Source organism: Schistocerca piceifrons, chromosome 2, assembly GCF_021461385.2.
Source record: "Schistocerca piceifrons isolate TAMUIC-IGC-003096 chromosome 2, iqSchPice1.1, whole genome shotgun sequence".
Classification (NCBI taxonomy): Eukaryota; Metazoa; Arthropoda; class Insecta; order Orthoptera; family Acrididae; genus Schistocerca; species Schistocerca piceifrons.
In genome coordinates, this window is record NC_060139.1 from 779,744,119 (window position 1) to 779,759,717 (window position 15,599).

The window sequence follows — 15,599 nt, forward strand, 5'->3', positions numbered from 1 at the left end:
AGTTCCAGTCAGAATAGGGGCCAGCATTCAAAGACTGTTATCTGTAGATTTGTACGTGATGGCATAATACATTGCCAAAACTGGTAGCCCAATAAAATAAAAGTTTGGAAATTTAGACAGCTGAAAGGTGTTTGATTTTACTTTCTTTACTGAACAGCCAAGTCCCACAACCATCTCTGAAAAGATAGTCATACAGAGAAAGTTACAAGAAGTTCCATACTGACAGGTGCGTATGGACAAAGGTGATTAGGATGAGAGGACCCCCCACTGCCCGGGGACCAAGGGGCAATGGTGAACACGACCTGCAATAGGAGTGCTGGGGCCATTCGGATGTCAGGATGATGAGGCAGGAGGGGGGGGGGGGGGGGGGGGGGTCAGTACAGTACAGGCAGCAGTGATGGCAGACTGGTGAGGAGAGACTATGGCAATGGAGACTTAGCTTAGCTTAGTGGGAGGCACCATCTCTGGTCACAGGAAGCAGACCCACCATTGGTGCTGACAAAACCCCAACAACTGCGGTAGGTGGTCATGACAAGGCCTGCGCAATCCCAAGAGTGGTCAGGGCTGACAAAGAAAGAGGTGTTGAGCCCATGGCCCAAGGAGGGGCACGGTGACCATCCTGCAATGCAGTTGGTTCTGGTGGTGTGGCACAAGTCTATCATCACTGCAAACCATGAAGATTCAGTGATCACACCAGGTACAGATGACAGTTGGAATCCAGGGAGGGTGTTATCCAAAACCCTTGGCCCAAATTGGCATGCCAGGAACAAATGTCAATGAAACCAGCACCATAGTCGGACAGCTGCCCAGGGGGTATCCATGACAAGAAAAGAGTCATATAGACCTGCTTGTTGACCATCTGGAACACCGTTGTGAAATGTTGGTGAAGCCACTCATTGTAAGTGCCCCTGTCTTTAGCAGATTCATCATAGGGGGTGGGGGGAGAGCCCAGGGACATGCCAGTGGGTGAACAAGCAGCAGTGGAGCCTGGGGCAGTGCAGCCAATAACTCTTCCAACATGGCTGTATTCACCTGCTGTTGTTGCAGGAGTGACTGGAGTAGAGCCTCCATGGAAGATCCAATGCAGAAAGACCACAGGATCCAAATGCACAAAAATCCCATCCTTGTCACCACTTGCATTCTAACTAGGAACACAAGGAAATACATGACCATAGAACAGATAAGGTTTATTAGGTCACAGAGTAGCAACAAGATTACATTAGATGTTGGTATATGCATCAAATATGCTGAAAATTGAAGACCTGAGGCCCATGTGTGGTGTTCTGTCGTGCTGTATGCACTGAAAACCAGGGACCTGTGGTCAGTGACTGGACTGATCCTGGCAGCCATCTCAGGTAGCTGTGGGCACACCGTGTGACTGTCACCACTTTCTATACTGGCTGTAGTGACCCGACTCTCATTTGCTGTGGGCAGTAGGTGTAGTAGCTGGCAGTTTACTACAGGGCCACCATCAGATCAATGGTGGGCTGTATGCGACCTGCAGGACACGGTCTGTGCATCCATGGTGTACACATTCATCCAGTCGCTAATGGCTGTTGTTTGTAGGTACACATTAAAATAAAGGATAACTAACTACTGACTATCAAACTATATGCAAACTTAAACACCATATCACACCAGAAATGTTAAAGATTAATGAGTTTAAACTGTTAAATACATAGAAATGTTCTTCAGATTGCATTAGGAATCTAGACTCTGTGTGTGTGTGTGTGTGTGTGTGTGTGTGTGTGTCATTTTTACTGATGTCTTCAGTATAATTTGGTATCTGCATGTGATGAAAATGTAAACAAACAGATGTTTTATCACACTCAACTGAGTGTCGCTCAGTGATGCAATAATGCTGCATATTATGCAGCATGCTAATGCCATATATGACACTGAAATGGAATAGCACTTAACTCTATTATGAGTTGTTTGATTAGTCTGTCAGCAAAAGAATAATGTTACTTTCACTTCACTGCTGTAATTTGTTGTTCAACAGATTTCTTTAAACTAATTTCCATAAAAATATGTCTCTTCACAGAAAGGCTGTGGCTACCATCTAGACCTTTTTGTACTGGCTATCTTGATAGCAATAAATTCTCTTATGGGCCTTCCCTGGTTTGTGGCAGCAACTGTGCTTTCCATAAATCATGTTAACTCTCTGAAACTGGAATCAGAATGTGCTGCTCCTGGAGAGAAACCACAGTTTTTGGGTGTCAGGTTGGTTAAACAAATTTTTTATTATTTTATCCTTTTAAATACCAAGTACTTTATAGAAGAACTGGACCAAAATTCCATTATTCACCATAGGTTTTTAAGATCAGCATTTACATTAAATTGTAATTGAAATGTATAAATCATTAGTTGTAGTTAATCGCTCCACAAAAAATATAATCACCCCAATTATTCAGATTTTCATTAAACCAAAGCAGACGGTTAAATCTGAAAGATTTGTGAATCTCATTAAACCAATTTTAATTTATTTATTTTTCAGGGAGCAGCGTGTCACACACATACTAATATTCCTGATGATAGGTTTGTCTGTTGTCCTTACTCCTGTTCTTCAGCGTATTCCAATGCCAGTGCTTTTTGGTGTGTTTCTGTACATGGGAGTTGCATCACTGAAAGGTCTGCAGTTCTTTGACAGGATCCTTATAATGTTCATGCCTGTTAAATATCAACCAGATTATATGTTTCTTCGCCAGGTAAGTTATCTATGGTATTTGTGTTGGATTGTTTCATTGCATTGATAAAAGATATGATACGTAGAATGTAGTGTTATTATGCTGGGACAATAAATTTTACATTTGTAGTTACCTACCGGTAGTATTTATTTAATTATATGTAACTATTATAGGTATATGTAATTAAACCATTTGTTGCATAATATTGTCTCCTTTCAGTTCACTTTCCCCAGAATCTCACATGTATTCTTTCTCTTTGCCATACCAACACCATTTCTCAAAAAATACATTTCATAACAATTGGTTTACCTTTCACAACTTTTTAGGTACAACACAAAAGTACAAACCAAACAAAACAAAAATGAGGTATACTCCCAAACCCAGTTCCACAATACCTTAGCTTCATGGAAATAATGTGATAATTGCCAAGTTTTAATGTGATCTTCTAATTTGTGTCACAATAACGTGTCAGTAGCATTTCACTATCAGACTCATTGGCTGCTGTTAGACCTCTCTGCCAATAATGCTTCACTGTCAGTCTGAATAAGCATATGTATAACTTTTAATGGAGAAAACTGGGCTCTAATTCTTCTCCATCTACTTGGTTTCTGACTATTTCAGCTGCATGCTATGACACTATCATTCTAATTCAGAGTGGTGAAATGCCCCAATATGTGATTATTCTTTCACAAAAAATTTACACTTCTTGGCATGATTGGCTAGAAATAACTGACAAATGGTCCACACAGTTTTTAGTCTTTATTTTTGTTCATGAACTCCATTATTTATTTTTTTCTTTTCTTTCATATTTGCTCGTATTTCTCTCTCTTCCTCTAATCTGCCTTTCTCATATATTTTATCTTCTGTTTGTCTCTTCTACCTTTTTTACCTCTCAAGTTTCCAAATTCCATCTGCTTGTGTTACTTTATTTTTAGACTTCAAATTCTTTCAGTTTTGTTTGATTTCTCAGATGGTTTTCCAGTTCTGTTATTCCTAATGTTCCTCTTCTATCTGATTGAGTGGAAGAATCAGTGTATTATTCAGACTAAGGACTTGTGCATCCTCAGTGCTTGACATTTGATTCATTTGAACACTACTCTGGGGTCATTACCAGTTTTTGACTTATTGTTACACTCTCCATCCTTTGCAGATGTTCCCCGCAGTGGAAAGTGGGCTCTAATCTATCTTTACTTTAGCAGTTACTTTTTTATCTAGATTCACTTCCAAGACAAAGCAGTCTCTAGCAGGAAGCCATCAAAATGCATCTCAGTGGGGAAAATTGGTTGCTTCCCAACCTACTAGTTTTGTTCTAATGTCAATACAACATTAGCGGGTAAGTGGATCACAAGGAAAGCCTTATCTCTACCAAATCTTCAGGCAGGTTCAGAAAGTAACCCGCCACTTGGTGGAATAACAATTAAGACTCTGCAATCAAGCTGTGTCACATGGTGATCTCAGAGTTCAAGAGCAGATAAACTACATAGAACCTCACAGCATTTTGGGCTGTAAGGGCAAAAGCAAGACAGACAGTTAAAGGAAAGTAAGACAACTCCACAGTAAGATGGACTCAGTGGAGGGAGTGATGAATATAAAAAAAGTCTGGAAAACCATCAGGGGGATAGCCAACACAGTGCAGGTCACTAGTGTCAGCTATAGGTATAAAAATAAACCTACATAAATCTCTGCAGACAGTTCCTGAGCAATGACAGAATTCTGTGCTGAAGCCATTATCCCAGGGGGAACTGATCTGTTCCTTCATTGCTGTGGAGATTGAGGAGAGGGGCAGTTGGATTTTCATTTCCAACAATAGGAAGGGAAACCATTGCCATTTTGTCATGTGGGAGCTGAATCCACGCTTTCTGAGTCTCTAGACACATCTCCTAGTGACCATACTCAGCACAGCATGTTGTGATAACTTTTTAACCAGTCAAAGGAAATCCTCCACACAAATTTTCATCAAATCTGGCAGATAGGCCAATTTCCACCTTCTTGGAGAAATGAAATCATTATTCCCTTCCTAAAATCAAGGAAGTATAAGTACCATTCATACCCAAATAGTTATCACATTGTTGCATGTATTGGCTGCATAGGTAAGACATTAGAGTGTTTGGTGACCCAAAGACCACCCAGGGTTTAAGAAATGCAGATGTTTCTTATCCTCTTCCATTGTGGATGCAGGGAATTTTATTTGACTGTATGTAGGCTAACCCTACAGCAGGCAGCTATGTAACAAGCCTTCTTATACAGGCAATTTAGTAACTGTATTCTTCAAAATATTAAAAAAAAGAATATGGTTTTACTTTAAAGCTTAACTTCTTAAGATGACTCCATAAATTGTAATCCTGTGAATTACTTTCCATACTCATTCTGTCCTTCCATCTGTATGTTTGTCTATGAAATGCAATGGTCACATCCTTCTTGACCTTCCTGAGCAACAGAATCATGTTCCTCAAGGCTTCATTTTTACTGTCCCTTCATTCACAACAGTGATCAGTGGAATAATGTCCATGGCAAGAAGTGCCGTACAGTAGTCAATATTCGTGGATGGTTTCAGTATTGTCTCCATAACTGGCCTTGCCACATTCCAAATCCAGTTACTATTCACTATTTATGGGTTAGAGAAGTGGGCAAATAGTAGTAGTCTTAAGTCCTGTTTAGAATAAATGTTTCGTTTTGATTTTACATTATTATGAAATACTGAACCTTTTATTTTAAACGTTAAAAATTCAGTCAGTTGAAGGGCCTACTATAGATCATATGTGAATTTGTTGGCAATGTTTAAATAATATTAAGGCTTTGAACATTTTAAAGTTGTAACCATGAATCACGGGGAGTAGACAGAGCCCATTTATTTGAATTTTACAAGGTTTTTATGTCATTCAGGTGTGTTTAAAATCAGTCCTATTCCAGACCTTTGTGCTGGAGTTGGCAGGCTGCCATTGTCATTCAGCAAGAGCTCCTCATAGTGTTGCTGACATACAGTGTATTGGGCACCCCTTGGGTAACAGCACTCCACACCATTTCTAAATCCAAGTTGGAAAATACCTTCACAATTTCATCACAAACAGCAAGGCCATATGAGATTCCTCCACAACAGAACATAGTGGTACTTGGTGCATCTCAGATTACTTTAAATTGCAATGTAATTCAACACATTCATTATTAGGGAGAACTGAGGCAAATGATGCCCCAAATAAAGCAGCTATGGATGTCTGCATGGGAAATACAATGCAGTGCATATCCTTGATCATGTTACAGATATTGTTTTATCTACAGCTTCACAGTACAAACGTTACCAATGAAAGTTTTTTATACATTTTCCACTAATATTTGATTTAAATAATTATGTATATAGCTAAGAAACTCCTTACGTACCTCACTAGTTACTGCATTCCTAGCAATAATCAGCACCATCAGATTACTATGTTTTGAAAAATATGTAGCTTTTGTTATAGTGAGAGAAAATTATTAAAACCCTGATTTGTTACCACAAACATTAGTTGCCAATATGTTTACTGGCATCTAACATTGAAGTATATCACATCTCATAACAATCTGAAAATTATTGATGTCAGCTGAAACATTTTTTTATTTATTAATTTTTTTATTTTTTTATTTTTTTTTGTGAGAACTGTTTTGTGAGTGTGCCAGTGAATAAACATTTTTAAATAATTACTTTATGGTTTTTCCCAGCACATCACTCTCGTTATGATTCATTTTGAGCACCTTTTGCTAATACAGTTTAGCATGATCTTTTCCTGAAGTTGTTCTTCAAATATAATGTAAATTCTTGCCTTTCCACCACTCATGTATTATCTGATTATTCCACATCACAGCTTATGTGGACATTACTCTGTCATACATCATTGAGCAAGGTGGCACAGTGGTTAGCACACTGGACTCACATTCGAGGATGACAGTTCAAACTTGCATCTGGCCATTCTGATTTAGGTTTTCCATGATTTCCCTAAATCACTTCAGGCAAATGCTGGTATGGTTCTTTTCAAAGGGCATGGCCAACTTCCTTCCCCATCATTCCCTAATCCAATGGGATCAATGACCTTGTTGTTTGGTCCACTCCTTCCATATCAACCAACCCGTCGTATGTCATCACCGACTATCAAACCACTGTTCTTGTACACTTAATCATACAAATTGTGAAATATTTGTGTTAGAAATATAGGTCTTCAGACCACAATACTTTCTTACATTTCTTATTTCCATGAATGAAAATGGAATAAAAAAAATACAAAAAATTTTAATAATTTCTTTTCATCAATAATTATAATATATTGAATTTATAGTGTACTGTAGAAATATACTGATTTTACATTCCTACTGAAACAGCTGCATGAATGTCATACAATAACTTGAAGACCTTGGGATTGAAGTTTTAGTACTTTTATGTATCTTATTATACACATCACAAATGAATTGTTAGTTATATAATAACTAAAACATAATATTATATCACTTTTATTAATAACCTGAAAAAATTTTGTTTCTAGGTGCCACTAAAACGCGTACATATGTTCACTTTAATCCAGCTTGCTTGCCTTATAGTGCTGTGGGTGATAAAATCATTCAGCACAACTTCAATTTTGTTTCCTCTGATGGTAAGTTTTTGTACACTGCTGGGTCTTCATACACTGGAGATAATGTAGAAACTAACTTCGCTGCTTCCTGTAGTCTTAATTGTACGTAAATTTGCACCTTATTATGTCTTATCTATTACCCATATACTTACTGCTCTGAGTAGATCAAATGGTAATTTTTGAAATGGAGGAATCTGTACATTGTATTTTCAAACTAATGTTGCCAATATACAATTCGTAGCTTTTTGTGTATGCCATAATCAGATTTTCAAAATTAATTAATTTATTTATTTTAATTGTATATTACGATTATTACAATAGTATGGATTTTGATTCTTCATTACAGCTTTTTTCAAGTAAACTATAAGTTCATAATAACTTTGGTGGTGGTAGCATACTGCTGATTTCATTTGCACAACACCAGGTTTGCCTTGGGAGCTGATTTACAAGATTCATTCTTAAAGTGACAATCCCTTCCTAAGATTAGGCAAATAGTGTTTGATCATACCTCCAACTAAAGATGTTCTCTGTTACTGTCATACTTTCTTCACAGCATATCTGTGGTTCCATTCGTAGATTTCATTGTTCACTAGCTCTTGTCATACATCTTGGTTATCAGCAACATGTTCCGACTGTCTGTAGATGATTTCACTTTAAATCTGTCTTGTATCCATCTCTAAAGCAGAATCGTATTTTCCATTGGTTCATGTATTCTCTAAGTACTTCTGTATCTCTATAACAAGAGGTAGGTGACTGTGGGTGGAGTGTGCACAAGGGTATTTTTGAATTAGGTAACTCCCCCATCCATTACACATAATGATAAGTGTAGGATACCTGAAAGTATCAGTGGAAGATCCAAAACAATGCACCTTACAGGTGGGAGTGTTATAATCCTAGTAATTAGTTGCCAAAGATTCACAACCAAGTGCCAGAGTTCAAAGTTCTCCTGAAAAGCAGTGGAGCTCACTGCATGTTAGATACAGAAGGGAAGTTAAAATCCAAAATTGTTAGCAGACAAATTTTTTTCGGAAAATTTTAAGTGTAGATTTAAAGGATAATGCTATTCTAGTGGGAAATGAAGATGTTGTATATGGTACAGTAAATAAGAAACATAAATCTGTTGGGATGTAAGCTGAAGCAGAATGTTAGATTTTTTGGGCAAGATTCAGTATCAAGAATGCACTTAAACTTATAACTGGATCCCTCTGTTAACCACTATATTCACACCAAATGTAACCAAAAATTTTAGAGGAAACCTCGGTTTGCTAGTAAGCAAGTTCCTCAATCATACCATCATCATTAGAGAATACATCAATCATCGAACAATCACTTGAGAAAACTACATACTACATATCGTACATGGTGGGTGCGACAATATGTCCTGTGATACATTAGTAAATGACTTCTACAAAAAGTGCCTTCAACAGATGGTTTGGAACCCACTCCTGATGGAAATGTATTGATGTACTGGCAAAAAAATAGACCTGATGTCTTTGAGGATATCCACGTTGAAAGTAATATCAGTGAAAATGGGGCAGTTGTACCAGCAATGATTACCAAAGTACAAAGGGCAATGAAAACAAATAGAAGTATTTATATGTTCAGTAATATTACGGAAAGGATAGTCGCTACTCACCATATAGAGGAGATGCTGAGTCACAGACAGGCACAACAAAAAGACTGTGAGAAAGTGAGTTTTCAACCAACAAGGCCTTCATCGGAAATAGACAAAACACACACACACAACAAAAAAGCAAAAATGCAACTTGCATAAACATGACCACTGTCTCTGGCTGCTTCAGCAACCAGAGACTGTGTGTGTGTGTGTGTGTGTGTGTGTGTTTTTCCGATGAAGAAGCTCACTTTCTGACAGTCTTCCTCTTGTGCCTATCTGCGACCCAGCAATTACACCATATGGTGAGTAGCAACCATAGTATTTGTTACATTCCATCCTGGGTTTTCCATTATTGTTTCAAAAGAGTACATAAAAATGCAATAGTGTCACATCTCATGAGTAACTTGAAACATTTAACTGTGGACAGGTGTATGTAGGAGCACTGCGTTCAGGTTCGCAAGAATAGTTCACCATGCACCTGACAGACATGCGCCTAGTAAAACAGTTAATGGTGGAAGCATTGTAAAGAAAATTCTAAAGAAATGGAGACTACTAGATAACAGGTATAAAACAAAGCATAAGGCTATAGAGAAATGCTGAATGAAAAGCAAGATGACAATGCTTGGAAACTTCAATGACAACTGTAGCAGAATATTATTGAAGGATCTCTCACAGAACCAAAAGAAATTTTGGTTATATGTAAAGGCTGTTAGTGGTAGCAAAGTGTCCAGACACTCATGGACAAGACAGGAAATGAAACTGAAAAGCAAAAATGCTGAGCTCTGTTTTCAGATGTTTCTTTACAAAGGAAATCAAGAGTATTGCCCCATTTTAACTCATGTACCATTGTAAATGTGAGTGATATAGACATTAGTATCAGTGGTGGTGAGAACCAAGTGAAATTTCTATAATTGAACAAAGCTTTGCTGCCCAATGGAATCTCTGTCAAATACCATACCAAATGTGTGGCTAAGTTAACCCGTCTTGTGAATAATCTACTGTAGATACCTCAGATAAAAACTAGTGCCCAGTAGTTAGAAGAAAACACAGGTTACACCCATCTCAAGGAGGATAGCAGAACCAATCCATATAACTGCTGTCTGATGTCCATGATGGCCATTGATATCAAGAACAGAATGACCTTCTCCATGCCAATCACCATGGATCCTGAAAACATCGATCTTGTGAAATTCCAACTCGCACTTTTCTCACATGGCTGCCTGAAAATCATGGACTTCCTGAAAGCCAGGCAGAAACAGTATTTCTTGACTTTCAAAAAACACATTTGATTCAGTACCATACCCTTGTTCATCACCAGAAGTGACCTGGTATGGGGTATCAAGTGAAAGTTTTGACTGGATTGAGACTTTCTTCATAGGGATGATGCAGCATGTTATCTTGGATGTAGAAGTAACTTCAGGTGTGCCCCAGGGAAGTGTGTTCTGACCCTTGTGTTGCATCTGGGTGTAACCATTTGTAGGCATATGGAATGGAATGATTACATAGGGTCAGTTGTAGATGAAGTAGGTGGCAGACTTTAGTTCACTGTAGAATACTAGTGAAATACAATCAGTCTACAAGAGAGGTTGCTTACAAAACACTCATACAACCCATCCTAGAATATTGCGCAGGTGTATGGGTCCCTTACGAAATAGGGCTAACACGCAATATATAACATGTATAAAGAAGGGCAGCATGAATGATCATAGGTTTTCTGATCCATGAAGAAACTGAACTCTGGCAGATGCTTGAAGGTAAATCCAGTCTGTCCCAACAAGGCCTACTTAACAAAGTTTCAGTAACTGGCTGTAAGTGATGAATAGGAATATACTACAACCCCCTTCATATTTCTCCCACAGGGATTGCAAGTACGAGGTTAATTACACCCCCCAGAGAGGTGTTTAAGTAATCATTCTTTTGCACTCCATATGTGAATGAAACAGAAAGAGTACCTAATAACTGATACAATGGAAAGTACCCTCTGCCATGCCTCTCTCAGTAATTTGCAGAATATGGATATAGATGTGGGTAACAATCACTGTTTGTGATCTTACCCAAATGCCAAGACCACCAGTGACAGAAACTGTCATGTACAATGTGAATGCCTGCTTACAGCAGAACATCAGTGTTGTGAAATTTGTTCTTTATGAAGTTTGCAGAATCCTACCTAGGACAGCACAGTTAAAAATTCTTCAACATGATGTCTTGCATTGTAAAGGTTGCCTAAGGTTCACTGTTATATGGAAACAATATACAATGTCCAATATACTCAACACAAAACCTGACATTTTCATTTGTAATTTATTGTCACATATTCTTTTTCATGGGTGCAATCGTAATAGCAACTCACCTCATAATCGCAGTTGTGAACTGGCATCTGGTAATGAGTTACTAGCTGATATTGACATACAACAAAAAGTTTTTGACTATTAATCACAAGTACATAAAGCTGTCCACTATTTACAACATATTGTCTTTTAAGAACAATGGATGTAAGGCCAAACTCTCTGCAGCCACTTGATAAACAGTTGGTAAGTTACTGGAGTTGTAATTCAGTATGGACTACAACAGCAGGACCATCAGCATGTAGCATACCATGTATATCCACTGCAATCCCTTTAGTTATTGCTTTAAGATTTGAGAAGTGTCCTCTCAGTTCTTGTGTGCAAATAAACCACCTGAGTGCAGCTATAAAAAGTATGTGTGCAAATAAAGCACCTCTCTGCAGCTATAAGAAGTATACTTCAGATATTGTGTGGAAAAGAAGAAGAAGAAGAACTCAGATCTTATAGGAGTTAGTGTACAGCATCATTTAAGGCCTCTGTTCATGAAGAAAACATAAAATTTGCTGCTGCTGGTGAATAAGTGAAAAACATTCTCCAGATTGATGACTATGATGGGAGTGGCTTCTGTTGTTTGTGATATTTTTCTTGGAACTGACAGAGAGAAATGATAAGCACACAGTGAATTGACCAGTTACAAGCCAAACACGTACTCGTATGAAAGTTCAACAAAATGACTCTGGCAGATTCATTTATGGCAATATTTGGGAGAAAAATTCCTTGGTAGCTGCTATAGTCATTTCCTGTGCCATAAAATAATAATTTAGTGTTAATCAAGTTCTGTTGAATATAATCCTTTTTCCAATATAGATGATGAAGCACATGGAGTTGTGAAAGCAATCAGATTTTTTCAAGCAACACAAGAGACCCACAATCTGCCAGCAAGTCTTTGTCCTCACTGAAATCATTCATGGTTTGGGCTTTCGTAATTGATATTTTTGGAGATGGCATCAAGAGTGTACATGATCACCAAACACTCAAAATAATTTATCTTCTTTCTTTGATCTGTTATGTTCTTGATTAGCTTTGATTTTTGAGCAAACATTAATAATAATAATAATAATAATAATAATAATAATAATAATAATAATAAAATTATTATTATTATTATTATTATTATTATTATTATTATTATTATTATTATTATTATATTAATAATGTCAAAGAAAAGTTAAAATAAATTGTCAGGATAGAGGTTCTTTTTATTACAGTGTAGTACGACTTGGAAGAAGGAAGTGCTGTGAGTGGTTTGGGATAAAATCAGAAATATACAAATTGGTGTTTGCAGATGTTATTGAGAAATCTATGGTAACATGATTAGAAAATCTGTTTCTTAGGACCAGTGTTTAGTTCGAAGAAATGCAGTAATATTGCTCAAACACCTAATTCATTCACCAAGCTATAATCACTCCTACATGCTAAATAAGGGACTGAATAAGAGAAACCAGAAATCTTAAGCAGATAAGTGTGCCTGGACACTTCAAATTAATCATTACGTCCTACATTGATGCTCCAACTCAATGGGCTCCACACTGAATATACTTTAAAAAAATTGTGAATGAAGACAGTAAAAATGCCGGACATTACAAAATAAATGAATAAACTAAAATTACAGTAAAATTATTGATCTAATAATGGATAAGGCTGCATGAGGAAATCTAAGTCTGTGCATGTTTATGTCTCCCAAACAAAGAGCTTTCAAGGTGGTCAATTCTTTTTCATCCACAGAAAAAGTATGTATTATACTAATAAAATATCCTTCATTATTTATTGAGAACACTTCACAAACACAGTAAAAGTTTAATCTCCAACTTGTCTTAAGTTTGAATCACTCTGTGAACTATAATTGAGGTCCACAAGTGCACTGCCCACAAAAGTAAGGTATTCCGGTTTACGTTCTCTTAAAACACAAGCATCTAACATGTAATGGAAAATCCAGAATGTAATGTAACAATATTATGAAAAAGAAAGTTGGTACACACCATATAGTGGAGATGCTCAGTCACAGATAGGCACAACAAAAAGACTGTCACAAAAAAAAAACCATTTTGGCTATTGGCACCCACATGGCACCATCTCGTGCCAACCTATTCATGGGCCACGAAGAGAAATCCTTACTAAAAACCCAAAATCCTAAATCCCTCACCTGGTTCAGATTCATTGATGACATCTTTGCGATCTGGATCAAGGTTGAGGACACCCTATCCACATTCCTCCAGAACCTCAACAACTTCTCCCCCATCTTGTTTCACCTGGTCCTCCTCAACCCAACAAGCCACTTTCCTAGATGTTGCCCTTCACCTCAAAGATCTCTACATCAGTACCTCCATCCTCATCAAGCCTACTAACCACCAGCTAGATCGCCACTTTGACAGCTGCCACCCATTCCATACCAAGAAGTCCCTTCCATACAGTGTATCCACCCGTGGTCATCGCATCTGCAGTGACAAGCAGTCCCGTCAAAATATACTGAGGGTCTCGCTCAAGCCTTCACAGACCATAATTATCCTCCCAACCTTGTACAAAAACAAATCTCCCCTGCCTTATCTTTCCAGTCTCCCACCACCTCCCAAAGTCCCACCATCTCCTTGTAACTCAGTACCACCCAGGGCTGGAGCAACTGAATTACATTCTCCACCAGGGTTTCGACTATCTCTCGTCATGCCCTGAAATGAGAAATATCTATCCTTCCCACCCTTCTGACTGTGGTATTCCACCGTCCACCAAACCTACACAATATAATCATCCATCCTTACTCAACCCCTGTTCCCAACCCCTTACCTAATGGCTCATACCCCTGTAACAGACCTAGACGCAAGACCTGTCCCATACATCCTCCCACCACCACCACCACCACCACCTACTCCAGCTAGGTCATTAACATCACCTACCCCATCAAAGGCAGGGCTACCTGTGAAACCAGTCGTGATCTACAAGCTAAGCTGCAACCATTGTGCTGCATTCTATGCGGGCATGACAACCAACAGGCTGTCTGTCTGCATGAATGGCCAGTGACAAACTGTGGCCAAGAAACAAGTGGACCACCCTGTTGCTGAACATACTAGCAAACATGATATCCTTCATTTCAGGGACTGCTTCACAGCCTGTCCCATATGGATCTGTCCCACCAACACCAGCTTTTCTGAATTGCACAGGTGTAACTTTCCCTGTAATACATCCTACGTTCCCATAGTCCTCCTGGCCTCAACCTTCGTTAGTCACTATCCTGACCCATTCAGCCCCTTCCCTGTTCCCATTCCAGCACTACACAGCCGTCATTCCACCATCAGACCTAGTCTTTTTACTTCTCCCCTTTTCCCCTGCCACCCCTCTCCACCACTCTCCTGCCCTCCGTCTAACCTGCAGCACTTCACTGTCCGCCATCCCACCATACTATCCCTCCCGCTCCCCATCTCAGCCTCCTCCATACCTCCATCCAGTCACCACACCCATCATGCAATGGTGCTGCTGATTGCAGTGTGCCTATGTTCGACTCAGCATGTCACTTCTTCGCTATATGGTGAGCAACAACTTCCCTTTTCAAAACATCTATCATGTCGAGTATAATCCTAGAGTTAATTTTACATGAGTATGGGAAAAATTTCATATCATTTTATATTTTCTGTCTATTCTTTGAGTAAATTCATGATGATGTTTCTGATGGAGATAGAATTAATATATAACCCTTTGTTCATTTCAGCTTGTTGTAATGATTGGAATCAGGAAACTTTTGGACTTTGTTTTCACTCAGCGTGAACTGAAAATCCTTGATGATGTTATGCCAGAAATGACAAGAAGGCATGCAGAAGATCGAAGACAGCTGGAGTCTGGAGGAGAGGTTAGTGTAATACCTGCATGTTCTTTATTATCTGGAGCAGTAATTGTCACAAGAAAGTGGTAAAGTTCTTTCTGTCCATAAAGTTACATTGACATCCGTTTTCTCTTCTTTCTCTTTATTTCTTAGATATCATTTGCCCTTAACCTCATTACATTAACTTCAGTGTTTTTTATGATGGCCTTCTTCAGTACAAGAATTTTATACTGATTTTATTATAGGCTTCAATTTTACTCTTGGATCATCCATGTTTTGCCTTCACTGTTGTGTGCCTAAAGTTGGTAGGGGATGGGTATAAGCTAGTAGTAGTTTTATTCATGCAAGCACTCTGTCATCAGGCCATGAGTGGCCTACCAGGACCATCTGACCCCCGTGTCATCCTCAGTGGAGGATGCGGATAGGAGGGGCATGGGGTCAGCTCACCGCTCACCCGGTCGTTATGATGGTGTTCTTGACCAAAGCCGCTACTATTTGGTCGAGTAGCTCCTCAATTGGCATCATGAGACTGAGTGCACCCCGAAAAAT

The 15,599-nt window shown here is 38.6% G+C and overlaps 1 protein-coding gene across 9 annotated transcripts in view; it reads left to right on the forward strand.

Annotated features, from left to right (window-relative positions):
- LOC124777617 (sodium bicarbonate cotransporter 3) overlaps nucleotides 1-15,599 on the forward strand; it is a 960,712-nt gene that overhangs the window by 854,811 nt on the left and 90,302 nt on the right. For all 9 annotated transcript variants that reach the window (XR_007015757.1, XM_047253082.1, XM_047253080.1 and 6 more), the window contains 4 exons: nucleotides 2,045-2,223; nucleotides 2,498-2,708; nucleotides 7,196-7,303; nucleotides 14,940-15,077. Coding sequence is in view for 8 of the 9 variants with exons in the window: in XM_047253082.1 (XP_047109038.1) it covers nucleotides 2,045-2,223; nucleotides 2,498-2,708; nucleotides 7,196-7,303; nucleotides 14,940-15,077 (636 nt within the window). In the remaining variant the exon portion in view is untranslated. The remainder of the gene's footprint in view (nucleotides 1-2,044; nucleotides 2,224-2,497; nucleotides 2,709-7,195; nucleotides 7,304-14,939; nucleotides 15,078-15,599) is intronic.